The following is an 18,612-nucleotide window of genomic DNA, read 5'->3' as shown; positions in this document are numbered from 1 at the left end:
TAAAAATTCAATAATCACATTTATCATTTTTGAAATTTACAATTTACCATTAAATATTGCATTGAAAAGGTTAAAAATGTATCTTTTTGAAATAATTTTATTTTTGATGATGTAGATCTTTTCGAAATTGAGGGAGTTTCTATTATGATTGACCTTATAATCAGTACTCCTTATTAGTATTTCTTCTTTAAATTGCTTTGGTTGTTTTTTGGTTGTTGCCACATTTGCATTGTATTATTCATTGAATGATATTAATAATCGTTTTGATCAATGGTAATAGTTTCGATTTTGTAACTTTTAACTCATAAGCACTGCTAGTAATTCTTTTTTTGAACACATTTTTTGTTTAACACAAGCACTGTATAATCATAAAATTGTTTTTTTTTTTTACTGTGAAACTTATCGATGAATGCAGCCGTATAGGTTTTGGTATGACACTCAAGACTGCTAAAAAGTCGAAGCTTGATACCTCAAGATATATGCTACAAGTTGAGGATCATCTACTTGTACTAATGGAGAAACTTTTGATAGCAAGCATGCAATACCGTGGCAATTACAATACAAAAATCAAAATCTGAATGACCAACTTAATTAGCTTAATAAATAACAATAATGAGCAAGCTGAGACATGAAAAATTCACATAATGTACATAAACTTCTGATCCAAACAAGTGTGCTCTATCCAACATAAATGCAGAGAACTTTCAGTTTAGCATTATACAAAATGAGTAACAAGCACAAGGAATTTCTACACAAAAAAAACCTTTAGGCTAATTAACAAACACAAGGAACTTCTGACCTCAAGTCTTCTTCCTCGGTTTTGGACCCGAACATAGGCTTTTGGAGGATTTTTAAAATTGGGCCGCCAGTAGGCCCATATATCCAACCCATTTTTCTTTTTACTTAGGGAGTGTTATACACAGTCTCCGATGACGACAACGCTTATATAATTAATAAAAAAAAAGAAAAGGGAAAAGGGTCCCTCCCTCCCGCCCAAAGCTTCCCTCTCCTCCTCCTCCGTCTTCCTCGCAGACTCACCGTTTGATTTTCACTCCACTGACGGGCTTTCCTAGGGTTCCGTTTCGTCTCCTTTTCGATTTCAGTTAGCGCTGTACGGAGAATGGAGAAAACTCCGACGGAGATTGTCTCCGAGATGGGTTCTCGTTTGCTTCAGTCATCTCGTCCGAACAAGGGCTCCCTTGTGAAATCCCTTCGGGTAAGCATCTGGGTTTGTTTCCGATTAACTTGATTTCATCGCTCTGTAGTTCGATTGACTCCGTAAAATAGCTCGATTCCTTTCGAAATCGACTTGATCTTGAGTGGGGTTTGTGATGGGTATCTCAAGGGGTTCGTCTTTGGCTTTGCACATTTGAAATCGATTTTAGGGTTTTATCGGTGATCCGAGGGTTGATTGAGTGTTATTGTAGTGACGTTGGGAAGATCTTTGAGAGTTTGCTTACACATGTATCTGTGACTTTACAGGAAGCTGCTACTACTCTCTCACAAATCGAGCAGCCTTTAGTCACCGAAACTGTGAGCAAGAAGAAAGCTCTGAAGCTGCTTGAAGCTGAGCTTAGACCGCTGAAGAAATCCATCATCAAGCATGACCTTCTTAAGAATCGTGATAACGACGTGAGTCTATTAGTCACTGTCTGTGTCAGTGAGATTTTTCGGATTCTGGCACCTGAGCCACCTTTTGAAGACAAGTATCTCAGGGTATGAACATTCCTTTGACTCCTTTGCAATAAACATGTCTCTGTTACTATTGATGACTAGTGTTTGAGTAGATAGACTCTCTTGCATTTTGTGGAACTTACAGCTTCAGTAGTACTAGGTTCGGTTGTGTGAGGTGGGTTATTTTTTAACATGTGGTATCCTTATTTCAGGATATCTTCAACCTCTTCCTTGCTGAGTTCTCTGAGCTATCTGATACTGTAAGCCCTTATTTCTCGAGAAGGGCAAAGATCTTGGAGACAGTTTCTCGATGTAAATGCTCTCTGCTAATGCTGGACGTGGACTGCCATGACTTAATTCACGAGATGTTTAACACGTTTTTCTCTGTTGTAAGGTAAGAGATGAAACATTTTATTTTCTACTGTTACGAAACTACTCTGGTATTCTGTTGGTAATAATAAACTGCATTAACATGATCATTTTATTCCCTTCTCGTTACAGAGATCACTATCAACAGAATTTAGCTCATCAGAAAAACGCTAAAGTGCAGCAGCGAAAGGCTAACACGCAGCAAGCGCAACAAAGTTTATTTAATGACATTCTAACGATAATGACTGATATTCTGAAAGAAGAGGCAAGTTCGTCACTTGTCGGTGTTATTCTTGAAAATCTTGTGAAGGAGGGAAAGGTATGGATGTGCAGATATTAGTTTTCTATCGATTATAATTTTCAAAATTATCAGATTATGATATTTTTATTATCTTGTGTGTTCACAGGATGCGACTCCTGCTGCTAATAACCTTGCGAGTTCTCTCATTAAAAACTGTACCGACACGCTTGAGCCGTTAATTTGCAGTTTTCTAACATCCTGTTTTATGGAGAAAGATTCTATCCAGTCCAATCTCAAAGATTCTTACCACGAAATCATATTCATGATCTCCTTAAATGCTCCCCAGATACTGCTAGCAATTATCCCGAACTTGACCCAGGAACTACTGGTATTTATTATACACTTGCGCTTTAATAAACATATGATCTTACTTTTCTAACTCCTATTCTTTAGAAAGTTATAGATTGCTTTTGTTTTTATTTAGTGCTTATGTTCCTGTTTGTTTGTTTGGGTATTCACCAGGGTTGTTATTTTCTGTCTACAGACTGATCAGGTTGATGTGAGAATAAAAGCTCTGAACTTAGCTGGAAGGATTTTTGCACAGCCTAACCACTGTTCCGGGGAGATATATCGAGATCTTTTTGTAGAGTTCTTGAGAAGATTCTCAGATAAATCTGCAGAAGTCAGAATGGCTGCATTGAAATGCGGGAAGCAGTGTTACTTGGCGAATCCCTCTGGAAATAAAGCATCTGGAGTTCTCAGTAATATTCATAAAGCACTTTCCCTTTTTGCCTTGGTTCTTTATTTCTGCCTCTTTCTAATAATCCTGGTGTCCTTCCTTGACTTTTTAATGTCTCAGCTGCCATTCAAGAGCGCCTATTAGATTTCGATGATAGGGTTAGAACACAGGCTTTGGTTGTTGCTTGTGATATAATGAAGTCTAATATGAAGTATGCTCCTTTGAATCTGATCTCTGAGGCCACTGAGAGACTTCGGGATAAGAAGGTACTCTTACGTTAAAGTATATGAGGCGTTACTAAGGGGCTATTCTGTTTCAAGATTATTCACCACTTATTTCATATTTGAAAAAGATATCTGTTAGGAAGAAGGCTATGCAGCAGCTGTCAAAAGTGTATCAAGATTACTGTGACAAGTGTTCAAAAGGATATCTGACAATAAATGATCATTTTGAGCAAATCCCATGCAAAATCTTGTTGCTTTGCTGCGATAAAGATTGTAAAGAATCATGGTAGGATAATTTACCAACTTTCCTTGAATTGCGTTTTTAAAAAAGAAAATATTTCTGACAAGCTAATAGATTTCTGTGGATTACTTAGGTCCCACAATGTGGAACTTGTGCTATCCGTTGATCTTTATCCTCGCCTTCTTCCAGTTGAGGAGAGGATGCGGCACTGGGTTCAATGTTTTGTCGTCATGAACCATATTCACTTGAAGTCACTCAATTCAATTTTATCTCAGAAAAGAAGGTAGCCATAAGAATCCACCATCAAATATAAATTAAAAGGTTTTCTTGTTATTCACTCAGTATGTTTCCAGGTTTCAAAGTGAATTGCGGCATTGCCTGACTATCTTGAGGGAGGCTAAGGTCGTATTTTCTTTTGTCTTTCTAGAACTCTGGTGCTCATAGATCCCGAGGGCTTCGCAAACCTTATGTTTCTCACTTTTTGAGTTTAATCTGATGCTTGCTTCAGGATCACAATGTAGAAGAAGTGAAAAGAAAACAAAAAAGCTGTTTTGTAAAGCTTTCATCTGGCTTTCCAGACACTTCCAAGGCAGAAGATTTCTTTCACAGATTAGACCAAATGAACGACACATCAATTTTTGATGCCTTAACTCTACTGCTGGATGAACTGACATTCACAAAAGCCCAGACTATTAGAGTAAGTCCAAACCTTTATGATGATTTACTTATGCGTAATTTATGTTAAATTCAATTCACAATTCGTAACGTTTTGTTTTTTTTTCTCTGAAACATCTACAGTATCGTGAATATTCTACTCATTTTCATTCTTGACTAATTCTGTGCTGCATTATTTTAGTATTATCAGCAAGAGTATATTTTTTCAGGAAAGGCATTGGTATTCAGAATGAAGCAAATTAGATAAACCCTTGAATGTGCATAGTAGATATATTCAGCTTCACTACAGATTTGTTCTTTATTCTTTTCAGGAGAAGTTTCTCGAGAGAATTGGTGCTAATCATCAACTTTTCGACTTCCTGCGCATACTTTCTACAAAATGTGCGCCTACTATATTTAGCTCAGAGCATGTCCGGTATCTTATGGATCAGCTTTCTAGCAGCACCTCTGACACGCAGTTGAAGGCTCCTTTCATCAAACTTCTTTTGGTAAGAACAAATGTAGAGAAACATGCTGGTATTCTGTGCACTAATGTTCCATAATCAATAAAACATTTAAATTTTATTTTATGAATATCATCGTTCTTAAGTATACATAAGTGTTATGCTTAAATCAACTTCGGAAATGAAATTGAACACAGTTACTGATTTCCTGAATTAGGTAATCCTCAACATGTTCCCTTCTTACCTGAGAGGTTCAGAAAAACAGTTCTTGGAGCTATTAGAGGACGATGATTCAGTCGCTGACGAGCTAACTGAAGCTTTGTCAAAGGCAGCTCCTTATATTTCTGCCAACTTCAGGTAACCATCCAGCACTATTTGACTTGCAATTGATTTAGGTTAAGTTATCATTTTAAGAGTGGCCTGTTAGTCAGAGTACAATCTGGAATGCTAGAGCTACTTTCTCGCTGTACTGCTTTATGATATCTTACGATAAGTTCATCCAGTTGGATAGAATTTTGGTGTTGCTAGAGAAATGTGTGACATGGCATTTTCTACTGAGTTTGTTTACGTACTCAGACATAAAGTAGAAAAGCTAATTTATTAACCAATTGTTTGATCAAACTAAAGAATTTAATGTCCGTCTTTGTAGCGCAAGTTTTAAGAGTCTACTCTCTAATATCTGATTTAAAGACATTAGTGTTCCATTTACCCCGCACTGCAAATATGCTGTGCTGATATATATAGCATAAACTTATCAAGCTATTGGGCTTAACTGTTCTGCCTGTTTTTCATTCTGTACTCTGATAGTGTACTCCACCCATAGAAGTTCTCTGGTGGAAAATTAATTGAAGACGATTATTATAAGGCAATATACAATGAACATTCTGAATACAAAATTTCAGGTCGAGGCACGTTATGCAGTCTATGGTTTCTCGTCAAACATATAGTCTACTTTTCTGAACAGTAATTAAAATTTATAGATTTATTATAGGCTTTGAGATCGTTTTAGATACTCTATTCTATGCATATATTAGTGAGACCTGGACATACTTTAGACATTGGTTTGCTTTTGCAGTGACTATTCCCCTGTTCTGGAGAAGATGTGTCTGGAGGGTACTCGTTCTCGGGCAAAACATGCTGTTTCTGCCATTGCTTCGTTGGCTACATCATCTGAAAAACCTGTCTTTTCCAAGTTATGCAAGGTTATTTTTTCTGCAACCTGCGTTTATTTCTTTTACTCTATCTGTGCTTATTTCGTTTACTGTACATTACTTGATCACATATCGATTTCTTAGATTGAATGCATTTGTGTGAATGTTATTTAACTAGCTTTGGAAGATTCTTAGCATATAACTTTGTTGTGCTTTATATTCTCCGGAGCCTAAATCTTGGCTTAAGTGGAGTTTGTAAGTGATCATCAACGATTGTAGGGAACATAGCTTTATATATTAGATAGTCTGTTTTAGGCAGAAATCTATAGTAATAGTTTTCCTTTCTAGAGAAAGTTGAGTGTCGCCATTGATTGTCTTGTTTTCCTTTTACTCAGAAGCTCAGAGATTCTTTGCTGTGTGGACGGAAAATTCCAACAACTCTGCAATCTTTGGCATGTGTTGGGCAATATTCTGTCTTGGCTTTTGACAATATATATGAAGATATCAGTAGATACGTATACCAAATTTTTCAAGTAAGTGGCAAGAGGTGCTATTTCCAAAATTGTTATGAAGATATCCACCTGGTTCATTAATTTATTGTATTTTTCTTATTGTTGATGGTAACCATCTTATTACTATTTTCAAAATTGTCATAGGCGGAACCATCTGATAATCAGCCTCCTTGTGATCAGTCTTCTGGTTGCTGTAACTCTTGCAAGCTAAAGGTAAGTGCTGGAGAAAGAAACACTTTTGCTTTCCGTTCATTTGTGTCTTAGAAAGTTTAGGTCTTTAACATGCAATTACAACGTGAAACAAGTAGGCCGTTGTTAATGCTTCTGCTCAGCATGTTCTAGTTGTATACTTAGCATGAAGTTCAGCCTTTTTATGCTTCATTGCAGAATTTTTAGGAATAGTGCTGCCGCATGTGAATCACATTATCGTTAAGAATGTTTATTAGCTAGACAAAGAAATGTAAGCCTTGAGATTTTAAGATTTTTAATGTGGGATAAGTTCGAACATTCTCAAAGTTGGCAGGATCACGCATGTTAAGTTTTGAGTTGTTATTTTTCGCAGATATATGGGCTCAAAACACTTGTGAAAAGTTTCTTGCCTCGCCATGGTCAAGTCGTAAGGAAAATCGATGACTTGTTAAACATTTTGAAGAAAACACTGAGATCACAAGGACTCGAAGGCATCAAATCATGGTATGTTCTTGTGGAAAATTCCTGATCCTTGTTGACTTCTCATATGATCTAAGACTTACTTTCTCTTGAAATTTGTAGCGATGACACGGGGGCTAATGTTAGACTGGCTGCTGCTAAAGCTGTTTTATTGCTTTCAAGGAAATGGGACCTTCATATTTCTCCTGAACTTTTCCGTCTTACCATCTCGATGGGAAAGGTAAAATGCCTTCCACCTTGCATAACAACCAAACAATTTTTAGAAGATTCTTGAATATTATCCTAACTGGATAATCTTAACTGCTTGTTTTTCAAAAAAAAATTTGTGTCAAGTGATGGCGAGTCATGAGTTTGACTTTTACAGTAGCCACGTACTGGTTCCTGCATTTTGTAACTTATATAAGAGTATCTATCATTGCATATTGGACATATCTATAAGTTTCTCTAATGGAATTAGCTTGGGTTTATGGTCATCTATCTCTGAAGAAGGATGTTATTAGTAGTGTTAACTATTTAGTGGCAGTGGGGATGTTATTAGTAGTGTTAACCATTTAGTGGATGATATCTCTGTCCAGAAAGTTGGATTAATTTGGTGAGTTTATGGTGCACTTGATTGTCTTTCTGATCGTTTACCTTTGTCTTCTGTCAGGACTCCAACGCTTTTATAACCAAGACTTTTCTCACCAAATTACAGAAGCTATTGATGGAAAATATGATACCCAGAAGATACGCATGTGCTTTTTCGTTTTCCGTGTCTGGTTCCTGCAGAGATCTGCAAAATGATGTAAGTTGCTAATACTTCTCACTCTAAAATGGGAATATTTCAGTTGTTTTAACACTTAAGGTTTTCTGATGATTTCCGCTGCTTTTGTTCAGTCACTTAGATATATCAATGGATTCATCAGAAATGCTACAAGAGAAGCTCGGGCAGGTCGGGATGTAGATCAACGGGAATCACTCACTGATTGTCCAGCTTACATGATAGTGTTCCTGATCCATGTTCTTGCACATGACCCGGATTTCCCTTCAGAAGACTGCATGGATGAGCATGTCTATGCTCGATTTTGTGGGTAATAGCTAAGTTCCTATTATTGGTTCTAATTGGTTTCTTTTTGAATTTTTGTTCTTACATCTTTCCCTTTGGCAGCCCTCTGTTGTCGGTCTTACAAGTGCTACTTAGTAACAAGGAAATAGCCCCTTTCTTGTGTTGTATCTTGCGTGCAATTAAAAGAGCTGAAGATGCTGTTGATGCTTGTAAAACTCCTGTAAGTGTGACGTGATAGCACTGAATTAAAAATATGCTTCTTTACCATGCGTAGGCTAATATGATTATACTTTGCACTGCAGAGGCTGCATATTCTAGCTGATATTGGTTCTTCAGCTGTCAACACATCAAAATGTATTGACGCGACTTCCCCACAAGCTCCACGGTCAATTTTGCTACCATCATCGCTGTACAAACTAGGCCAAACTAGCATGTCAGACAGCCAGGCAAGTCCTGCATTGCGTCAATCCTGCTCAACTTGTGACATTAGCTTAAATTTTATGTTTCTGACACTCTGCAGAACAAGGCTAAGTCTCACACTCAAAATACTTTGGAACAAAGGTTCATGGAAAGAGTAGTTCATATATTCCGATCACAGATCTCTCTGGTATATCTTTTTACCGTCCTTTTTCCATTTTACTTGTATTATGCTTTGATTCCTGATCCTTTTCTGATCGTTTTTCTGCCAACTTGAACTCTTTCCAAGCATGATCAGAAGTGTCAAGAAGATACCCCAGCAGTTGTTTTGGAGGATGGAGATTTGCCTCTATTATTGGGAAATCAAATCGAAACCTCAATGACTGGTTCCACTGAAGCCAGCAAAAACAACACTAGGTGTAGCAAAAAGCGGACTCATTTGGGTTTGCCTGAAAAAAGTACTACTACTACCAGAGAGATGAAGAATGTTACTTCCAAGAAGTGTAAAACAGTAGAAGGGGGAGAACACATTTCTCGTGATTCCACCGTATCTTTGAGAACAGTTGAGTCGGAAATTCCTAAAAAGAAGCTAGAGAGACACAGTACTTGTTCAAAGGAGAGTGCTGGGGCAAGTGTCAGCAACAATGTTACATCTTCCAAACCTTCCGGGGTAGTATCTATGTTAAAGGTAAGTTCATAACTATAAGTTGGATCTATATATAGTTATTATTTATCTTCCTGTGATACTGGTTAATGATTGTCACAGGATACCAGCAACCACGGCGAAGCAATCATTGGGCAGCGGATTAAATTACTCTCCCCCGCTGATGGATGGTAGAAATTTTCTTAAAGACATTCGAACAAATATATGATGGAGTTTTCGTAATTTGTTTTGGTCGTTTTTACCAGTTTCCATCACGGCACTGTTGAAAGGTTTAATTCTAAAAGCAACTCCCACAAGGTATGCACTGTGACTTCTAAGCCCATATTATTCTAAAAGCAATTCTCATTTGATTCAGTGAGCTGTTTATGCTCGACGTTGGTCAGATATAGTATATACATCTTTGCATGGCTTTTCCTTTTCCCTGTTCTTTACCTATATGTAGTAAATGCCACGAGCTTCTGTGTTTGCTTTGATGCAGATTGCTTTTGATAATGGGGATGTTGAATTGGTTTGCTTGGACAGCGAGAGTTGGGAGACCCTGAGCCATGAATCCATGGGGCAACAGGTAAATGAAATGTTCGATGGATACTTTAATTCATCATTCAAGTGCTAACATCTTGGAATCCGACGAAAATGAACTTGACACAAGTACAATATTTGTAGCATTTATTTATGTTTGGCTTCTTTTTTTTTTAATTATTCAGGAAATATTGGGAAAGGAGACGGAATCTTTTGGTTCTCGGTGAGTTACAATAAACCACAGCTTTCATTGAACTGCTGATTGCTCTTTTTCTGTGTCATCTGTAATGATGTAGCGAGATACTCTCTGCTTTCTGCAGCGTCCCTGAAGTTAAAACAAAGCAGCAGAAGAAAAAGATGCCTACCAAATTGAATCCTACAGCTGGTAAATTGTTGCAAAGTCCTCAATTATTGGAGTCATTATTGTCTACTAAACCAACTGGTGGAAACATTAGCATAGGAGGCCTCATTAACCATGAATGATTCGCCTAGTCCTTGTCTAATAAGTGAATAGAAATGTTCGCATTGAGTTGGTTATTGTATAAAGTCCCTCTCACTGAAAAGGAAACTTGGTTGCAGGAGAAGAATCAGTGTCAGAAGTAACCAACACAAGTGACAACATTGTAAGCCTTCTTCTCCTATTGTTAACTTTCTTGTCTTTTTCTTGTAATGTCAATATGCCGACTTAAACGCTAAGTCAACTGCTGGTCAATGTTTCAGGGACTTAGAAGAAGTCGGAGACGAAGAATGTCTTAAGGAGCATGATATGCTCGCAACAATAGACTTCTTCCTCCTCCTCATATTTATATGTTTATAATAACCTCGTGATAGAAATAATAAACGAATACTTATGTCTAGAATTAAACTTGTTTAGACGGCAACAATATTATGAAAAATAACACACAGGTTTTGCTGTTTTGAGTTTCAATAGTTTTGCTTTTGGCATTGTTGGGTCTTCTTTTGTTCACTTCGTATCTCGACTTTTCATAACTAACCAAGTCAATTTCATTTTCCGAACTTATTTAACTCAACCAAAATGTTCCTAATTTCTCCCAAAATTCATTTTAATTGTTTGTTGTAGTTCTTTTTTCAAAAGAGAAGACTTTTCTTGATTTATGAGGTTACAATATAAAAAACATACAGAGAGATTTGGTTGTGGAATTAGGTACCAAAGGTAAGACAATTCGAGCGTTTTGTGGAATGAGAGGATTTATTTGGCGTACCAAATATGGCCTAAGCATCGTTGTTGTAGAGTGTAATGGCTACTATTGGATATGGGTCTCCTTTGACGCTCACTGATATTCAAACAAGATTAAAAGGTCACAAAAGGAGATGTCCCAGCATTAAAGCCAACTATAATGACAGCTGTTTCTTGATCGTGTGCGCAAAAAAGCACCCTTAACATCTCCTTTGAGGCTTGCTACTCTCCAATCTTTCGATGGCTCAGTAGCAGTATTAGCAGAGAATAGGAAAAGTACACCAGAAGTAAACTTTTTTTTCTTGAAAAAGGCTTTACCAGAAGGAAACTTTCATGGCAAGAAATCATCTAAAGTTCATCAAAGCAACCAAAGAAATACCTCCAACTTCTTCTGATGCTGCTTTGACGCAAGTTTCATCAAAAATTTCATGTGATTATCCGTGAATGATGTTTTGAATGATTATCTTATAAAGAGATACTCAATCTTCAGTAATGATAAATATGAATAATGCAGACAAGAAAACATATAAGGTTCTATGGTGTAGTGGTTAGCACTCTGGACTTTGAATCCAGCGACCTGGGTTCGACTCCCGGTAGGACCTTTTTCACCATTTTTAGTTTGTTTGTATATTTATTTCATCCAACTTTGTAATCAACGGATAACATGAATGAAAAGCCAACGTTGGAGAACTGATTGATGACTACTAGTAATCTACGGAAGAAAGGATCATAAAAGAAACTTTCCTTCAATTTTACATGTATTTACATATTGATGAACACGGCAGCGACGATGACGGTGACTGAGCCACCGTAGATAGTGTGGAACGAGGGGGAAACGGCGGTGAGACGGAGGATCACGAAGCTAAAGCCTCAAAATTGGGAAAGTGTGTCCTTTCTCCACCACACGAACATTTTGATAAGATGAAATGAACATGTCCACAGTGAGTCCAATGTTACCTGTTATTTGGATTAATATGTAAATTGATTTGACATAAGATTGACTGGTTTCGACTTAAAAGCACCTCCATCAGAAAATACTTAGTGGATAACTAAGTAATTAAGAATAAGAATTATAGAAATTAGAAAGGAGACAACAAAAATTTCTCAGAAAAACTATTAAGATACTCACCTCTGCTAGCTCTCTAGTTTGTAAAGGACTAATTAAAAGAGTGGGAACATATTCATCTATTTTGGTATGGAATGATCCTTGGATCTCATCCACTCGCCCGAGACCAGCAAACAAAAATCTTCAAAATAGTTACCCGGATCTCACTGTGGATTCCCTCATTAATTTAGAATCCCGAACTTGGAATATTGAGGCAATTAGGATTTTGGTGGATCCTCGTGATGCACAAATTATTGAAAGTATTCCCTTAAGTAGAAATCAGATGGACGATAGGAATGGATAGCATTTCACTAATAATGGAAAATATTCTGTCAAATCAGGATATCAAGTGGAACGGGTCTATCCTGATAAGGAAAAACCACCAGAATTTTATGGACCTACAGTGGATACGTTAAAAGCTTTCTGTTGGGAAGTGCGGTGCCCGCCGAAGTTAAGACATTTCTTATGGCAACTCCTTTCAGGCTGTATAGCGGTAATGAAGAATCTTCATGGGAGAGGAATACAAGGAGATATTCGATGTACTCGATGTGGGGACCCAGAGGAATCAATAAATCATGTATTTTTTGAATGCCCTCCAACACGTCAAGTATGGGCATTATCTAAGATACCATCAAATCCGAGCCTTTTTCCTACTTGTTCGTTTTTTGGTAACATGGATCATCTCTTTTGGAGAATTACTCCAAAGATGGACGATCACCAATTTGCGTGGATATTATGGTATATATGGAAAGGTCGAAACAATAAGGTGTTTAGTAATTTGGATATTGATTTAAGGGAAACACTTCGATTAGCAGAACTGGAATCGACACTTTGGACTGAAGCACAGATAGTCACTGATCAGAAAAGGGAGAGCCAAGTACTGACCAGACGCACATTAGAAACTACAGGACGTTGGTGTTTTATAGATGGTTCATGGAAAGAAAATGATCTATTTTCGGGACAAGGATGGTATAATACCTTACCGAGGTTTGATGGTTTATTAGGTGCAAGGAATGTAAGGACGTGTCTATCATCTCTTCACTCGGAGGTGGAGGCATTGATTTGGGCAATGGAATGTATGAAGAACTTACGACAGTTTCAGGTTACGTTTGCAACAGAGTGTTTTCAATTGGTGAAGATGGTTTCGGAACCAGAAGAATGGCCAGCATTTGAAAGCTACCTGGAAGATATTAAGCTTTTACGAAGAAGTTTCCACAACTCAGATATCATCTATATACCCCTAACGGAGAACCTACGGGCGGATAGCTTGGCACGTAGTGCTAGGAAACAACCGTCTTTCGTCGTTCATATGGATGCGGAGTTACCGATCTGGTTTACAGAGTCAATATGAGTCTGTAAATGTTTTGTTGTCAAAAAAAAAAAAAACTCTTAAGATACTCTTAAGAACCTATGATATGTGTCAAGTTATACTTTTTTCTAAAGATTAAAAATTATGTGGAGTTCACATAATAGTCTTGGTACGTACAAAGCCTTATTATCTGGATTGAAGAACTGATTATGAAAGGTAGGTGTTTATATCTATATTATTAAAAGAGAAATACAAAAACAAAAAATCTTTAGTTTTTCAACTTATTTACAATGACATGCTATTAAGTTATTAATTAACCTACATTTTATGATTTTTTATCTTTTCCTCTTTAATTAATACATTTCCAATATCAAATTCTAACTAAAAATTATGGCAACAATAATTAATAAACTTAACTTTTAGTATTCTTTGTCTTTTTCTATTTTATTATACATATGTGTGTTTGATAATAATTAATTCCATATATACATTTCTTAATTACATACACTATATGGTAATTAATTTACTAATTCCACATGTACATAATAAATAGTATACAACAATTTTATTATACATAATCACAAAATTTTGATCCATAAAAACAGTTTATGCAACAATTTGATTATATATTATCATAAAATTTTGATCCATAAAAAATAAAAATACATTTGTGTGACTTTACAAGTCATATTCTAAATAAATGGATGATATAATTAAGGGTTTACATGATAAAATAAAACTACTCAATATAAACTATAAAATTATTGTGTTTAGAAATGTCATATTAAAAAAATTTAAATGGATAAATTTTAAAATATATATTATCACTTATACAAATAAATATTCATTTATAAAAAAAACTAACACCCGCGAGAATGCGTTGTCATATAAGTTTACTTTAAGCACGATGATCATATATTCGTATATATGTATGCTTACGCTAATTTGTGTTGTCGTTGTCTCTGATTGTCATAGTTTTTCTCTGAGAAAATCGCATTTTAAACACTGAAAGTAAGTGTCGCTTTCTAGCAATTTAAACATTGAAGTTTTTTGGTTAGCATTTTAAATTTTCAAATTGACATTTTTATCATAACAAACCTCAAACAATGTTTTCCTATTCATAGGCGACCGGTATTGTTCATTTTACAGGTTAAAATTATGAGGTGTCAGCTTCCTTTTTTTTTTAAAAAAAAATTTAATAAAAAATACATAAAAATTCGAATAAAATTAGAAAAATTGTAAAAAAAAAGTTAAAACCAAATTCAAAAAATCTAAATTTCAAAAATATAAAATTAAAATTTCAAACTTAAAAATAAAATAAAATATTAAAAAATATAAAAAATTGAAAATAAGATCTAAAATTAAAATGTCAAATTTAAAAATTATAAAAAATAAAAAAAATAAGATCTAAAATTAAAATGTCAAACTTAAAAACTAAAATAATTTTTTTTTAAATTATAAAATTGAAAAGTAAGATCTAAAATTAAAATGTAAAATTTAAAACTAAAATAAATTTTTTTAAAATTAGAAAAATCGAAAAATAAGATATAAAATTAAAACAAAATCAAACTTAAAATAATTGTAAATATTTAAACAAAAAAAATCAAACTTGCTACCATCAAAAACCTTTTTTTATAACTCGGATATAGCACCTAAGTACACCTCCACAAAGAGCATCCCGAGAGGCCACCGATTTCACCACATGTTAATTGATGGTGGCCACACGCGGGACTAATAATTCTCTGAATTGGATTATTTTGAGTTTATGTCCCAAAATAAAATTCTAAGAAGGAAAATAACCAAAATATTTCATTAAAGATGCAAAAGACTCTTATACCCTAGATATATAAATACAAATAAATAAATAAATAAAATATTTTTGAACTTATTTTTGAGTGTAGAATTTTTAAATTTAATTCTAGTATTTTAAGTTTGCATTTAAATTTTAGATCTTATTTTTGAATTTTTAGATTTTTAATATTTTATTTTATTTTGAAGTTTGAAATTTTATTTTTTATATTTTTGAAATTTTAGATTTTTTTGAATTTTGTTTTAGTTTTGTTTACAATTTTTTTTAAAAAAATTTATTCGATTTTTTTTTATTTTTTATTAAATATTTTTTAAAAAAATCGACACCTCATCATTTTAACCTGTAAACTAAACAGTACCAGTCGCCTATGAATAGGAAAACATTGTTTGAAGTTTGTTATAATAAAAATGTCACTTTAAATATTTAAAGCGCTAGCCAAAAAACTTCAGTGTTTTAACTGCTAAAAAATGTCACTCTTAGTGTTTAAAATGGTTTTTCTCGTTTTTCTTTGTATATATTTATATTTTTAATTTGCATAAGTACATATAATATGATACTTTTATATGGTGTTAAAATAAAACTTGTAATATTATATGAAAACGTTAAAAATAGTTAACAACTCAATGCTATACGCTTAATGTTACTTTTTTTTTGTTCACTACGTAAATGTGACATTATATAATTCATCCAAAGTCGATTCCCAACCAGAAGGCGAGAAGGTTCATAACAGAATGGAACCGGATGATTAGTCATCCTCTCTTATTTTATTACAATTTACAACACACAAACATAATCAACACACACTAGAGCCCACTAAATGATAACGAAACCCTGACCCCATGAAATGCTTTATTTCCTTTTTTAGATTTTAGACGATCATTGTAATTTTTTTTTTTTTTTTTGTAAACTAAGAACTCTTAGGTGTATTAACAAGAACCGTCGAATCCATAAACCACGTGAATCAGGATATCGTTTTTTTTTATACACTGGGATTTTAAGCTTTAAGGAACCACCAACTAGTAATTGATCGTTGTTTATATGTTTGTAGAAGTTAAGTACGTAGATCATATCATCGTCTCGCGATCTCGCGCCATTGACATCATGGTTTAGGTTTACGGGAAGCGGCTAAAGGGTTCATGTAGATGGTTTGCCATCATGATTTAGGTTAAAAATAGTTTTAGCATAAGCACAACACGCTTTAACACTTATCACAATCACAGTTCGTTAATATTACACACCACACAATGTTGAAAGGAAAAATACAAGCAGCCAATACCATGAAACTATATTCCATGCAATAGAAAACCATCAAGAACTGAAAAGCTCCATATGCTTTTATTTTCCTAAATTCCAAATCTACTTATGGAATTCAATTACAGAATAGGAATAGGAATGACAAATAACTTCACATCGTAGAAACCCTGAAGCAAATGCTAAATTCTGAAACTGAGAAAGAGATCTTTCTTTACCATTTGAGCATTGTGTTAACATCAACAAGTCCATGGCAAACACGATGTTTGAGAAAAAGTCGTCACGCTTTGGTTCTACTGGTGTAATCATCTCTACAAGGATCACTTTTCCTTTTTCTGGAAGACTCATCCAACAATTTTTCAGAAGCTTTATACAATGTTCGTCCGTCCAATCATGTAGTATCCACTGCCAATAATTAAACCATTTTATTTGAAAAATATGGTCTTAATTACCCACAAATTAAATAAATTAATATATATATATATATAAATAATAAAGTTACTTTCATAAAGACGGCATCTCCCTTTGGAACCTCTACAAACATGTCTCCGGAGACATGCTCAACTCCTACGTACAATTAGTAAAATCAATTAAAATATAAGTTATAATAGGTAGTTACTAAAATTAACACTTCAATATAAAACTTATAATCAAATTTACTATAAGTAGTTTTTTGTACCTGGATAAGATGGAGCATTGGTTAAAACTTGGGCTAAGTCAAAATTAATACCCTTGATATGAGGATGCTTGGAAGTGATTAAACCTAATATGGTGCCAGTTGCTCCTCCTACATCAACCAAAGTGTTAACATCTTCAAATCCTCTGTAAACCTCTAGAACCTTCTTCATCACCATTGTGGCAGATTCTGACATGGCCCGGTGAAACACCTCAGAGAATTGTTGGTCCGAACTAATGTATTCAAAAAGTGGCATGCCTTGTGCTGAGATGAATGCATCCTTTCCATCTAGTATTACATCTTTAAGATTGTCCCTATGATATAGAAAAACTTCAATCATATATCTTTATGTAGTATACTTTTAACAGTCAACTAATGGATATGACTTATTTATAGTACGTACCAAGTATTGAAATGGACTTGGGTATGGAACAACAAGAACAGAGACGCAAGAGAACCAGAACCATCACTATCTTTCAAGAAAAATTTGCAAACCGGTTCGGCTGCATATACCCTCTCGGTGTTTCCGGTTCCACCGGTTTCAATGACACGGCATTTCAAGATCGAGTGGCTTACGAGTAATCGCAGCATCCGGTCTAGCAAATTAGGCGCCTCCGGGTTCTTGGGTTTGATTGGGAGATTAGCCGTTATCTCAGACGGTGATTTCCATGTACCGTTGCCTGCAGCAGCGAGGGTGTCGATGACGCCGAGCTCCAAGGCAGCTTTGAGGACCATGGGGAAAGCTATAGTGTTCAGGATGCTCTCAGCGTGCAAGCTAATCATTTTCTCGTCGACTTCCTGGTCTTCTTTGGTTGAAACCGGTTTAGGGCAGGGCACTTGAAGATGGTTTGACATTATTTGCTGAAAGATAGATTACAAAGGTAGCGTTGGTTGGAGAAGTGTGGTTTCAACACTGACAGTTGGTGCCATTTTATAGGGAGAAACCTCAAGTAAGTGTACTGACATTTGATTTGGTGACTAATTACCCAAAATTATGCATATTTTCGTCAAAATTGAAGAACTTAGTAAAGAAAGTACTTTATATTATAAGCAAATGCTTATTTTAAGAACAACTAGATTTTAACCCACACGTTTGTACATATTTTTTTTTATTTTATAAATGTATTTGATATCATTACAATTTATTAAAATATATAATTTATATTTTAATATTATATATTGTGTAACTTTATAATATTATTATTTATATTTATTATTCGGTGTTATTAATATATATATAGTGATTTGTTTACTACATTTTACTTTACTATTAATTTTTATTATTTACTAATATATTTTTGAATTAGGTACAATAAAATAATAATATGAAATAACAAATAGACAACCTCCTTCAAAATGTGTTTTTTCTTTAATTTATACATTTTTCTATAATACGTTTTTAAAATTTATTAATTTATATAATAGAAAATACTTATGTTTAATATAATTGATATTTACATGTTGTGTTTAAAAAAATATATTTTAACATATATTATTTTAGTATTTTACCGGATTTATAAGTAAAAATATTTTTTTTGTTTAAATAATATAGCCCTATTATTTTAGTAAATTTTATACATAGTAGCAACTATCATATTATTTTAGAAAATTTTATTGATACAGAATATATTTTGGATGTTATAATATTAAGTTTTCTTTTTTTTTAATTAAGATTTCAAA

General features: G+C 34.4%; 2 protein-coding genes and 1 non-coding gene across 4 annotated transcripts; 2 read left to right on the top strand and 1 right to left on the bottom strand.

The window, feature by feature from the left end:
• Positions 1 to 430: 430 nt before the first annotated feature.
• LOC103853083 (sister chromatid cohesion protein PDS5 homolog A) lies at positions 431 to 13,879 on the top strand. Of its 2 annotated transcripts, none has more exons than XM_009129989.3 (31): positions 431 to 1,216; positions 1,483 to 1,716; positions 1,887 to 2,068; positions 2,176 to 2,362; positions 2,451 to 2,672; positions 2,829 to 3,045; positions 3,144 to 3,289; positions 3,376 to 3,533; positions 3,622 to 3,771; positions 3,842 to 3,890; positions 3,997 to 4,185; positions 4,475 to 4,651; positions 4,824 to 4,963; positions 5,682 to 5,808; positions 6,153 to 6,290; positions 6,414 to 6,482; positions 6,832 to 6,962; positions 7,041 to 7,158; positions 7,588 to 7,722; positions 7,815 to 8,008; positions 8,086 to 8,203; positions 8,286 to 8,429; positions 8,504 to 8,590; positions 8,699 to 9,088; positions 9,167 to 9,234; positions 9,310 to 9,361; positions 9,543 to 9,629; positions 9,769 to 9,806; positions 9,904 to 9,968; positions 10,163 to 10,206; positions 10,304 to 13,879. In XM_009129989.3, exons 1-31 carry the CDS (start codon positions 1,121 to 1,123, stop codon positions 10,337 to 10,339), a joined length of 4,188 nt encoding a protein of 1,395 aa, XP_009128237.1. In that variant the 5' UTR covers positions 431 to 1,120; the 3' UTR covers positions 10,340 to 13,879. The 2 variants fall into 2 exon arrangements, with proteins under 2 accessions (XP_009128237.1, XP_009128236.1); XM_009129988.3 differs by having other exon boundaries at positions 742 to 1,216; positions 8,690 to 9,088.
• Positions 11,312 to 11,383, top strand: TRNAQ-UUG. Its single transcript has one exon. It is a non-coding gene; the product is annotated as a tRNA-Gln (tRNA).
• Positions 13,880 to 16,164: 2,285 nt separating the features above from the next.
• On the bottom strand, positions 16,165 to 17,787 carry LOC103853081 (indole glucosinolate O-methyltransferase 4). The gene is made up of 4 exons (XM_009129987.3): positions 17,336 to 17,787; positions 16,936 to 17,246; positions 16,759 to 16,823; positions 16,165 to 16,661 (listed from the first exon to the last, which is right to left on the bottom strand). Exons 1-4 carry the CDS (start codon positions 17,785 to 17,787, stop codon positions 16,362 to 16,364), a joined length of 1,128 nt encoding a protein of 375 aa, XP_009128235.1. The 3' UTR covers positions 16,165 to 16,361.
• Positions 17,788 to 18,612: the final 825 nt, after the last annotated feature.

Source organism: Brassica rapa, chromosome A02 (assembly GCF_000309985.2).
Source record: "Brassica rapa cultivar Chiifu-401-42 chromosome A02, CAAS_Brap_v3.01, whole genome shotgun sequence".
NCBI lineage: Eukaryota > Viridiplantae > Streptophyta > Magnoliopsida > Brassicales > Brassicaceae > Brassica > Brassica rapa.
The sequence above is the reverse complement of the archived record's forward strand: the minus strand, read 5'-3'. Positions and strand labels throughout refer to the sequence as shown.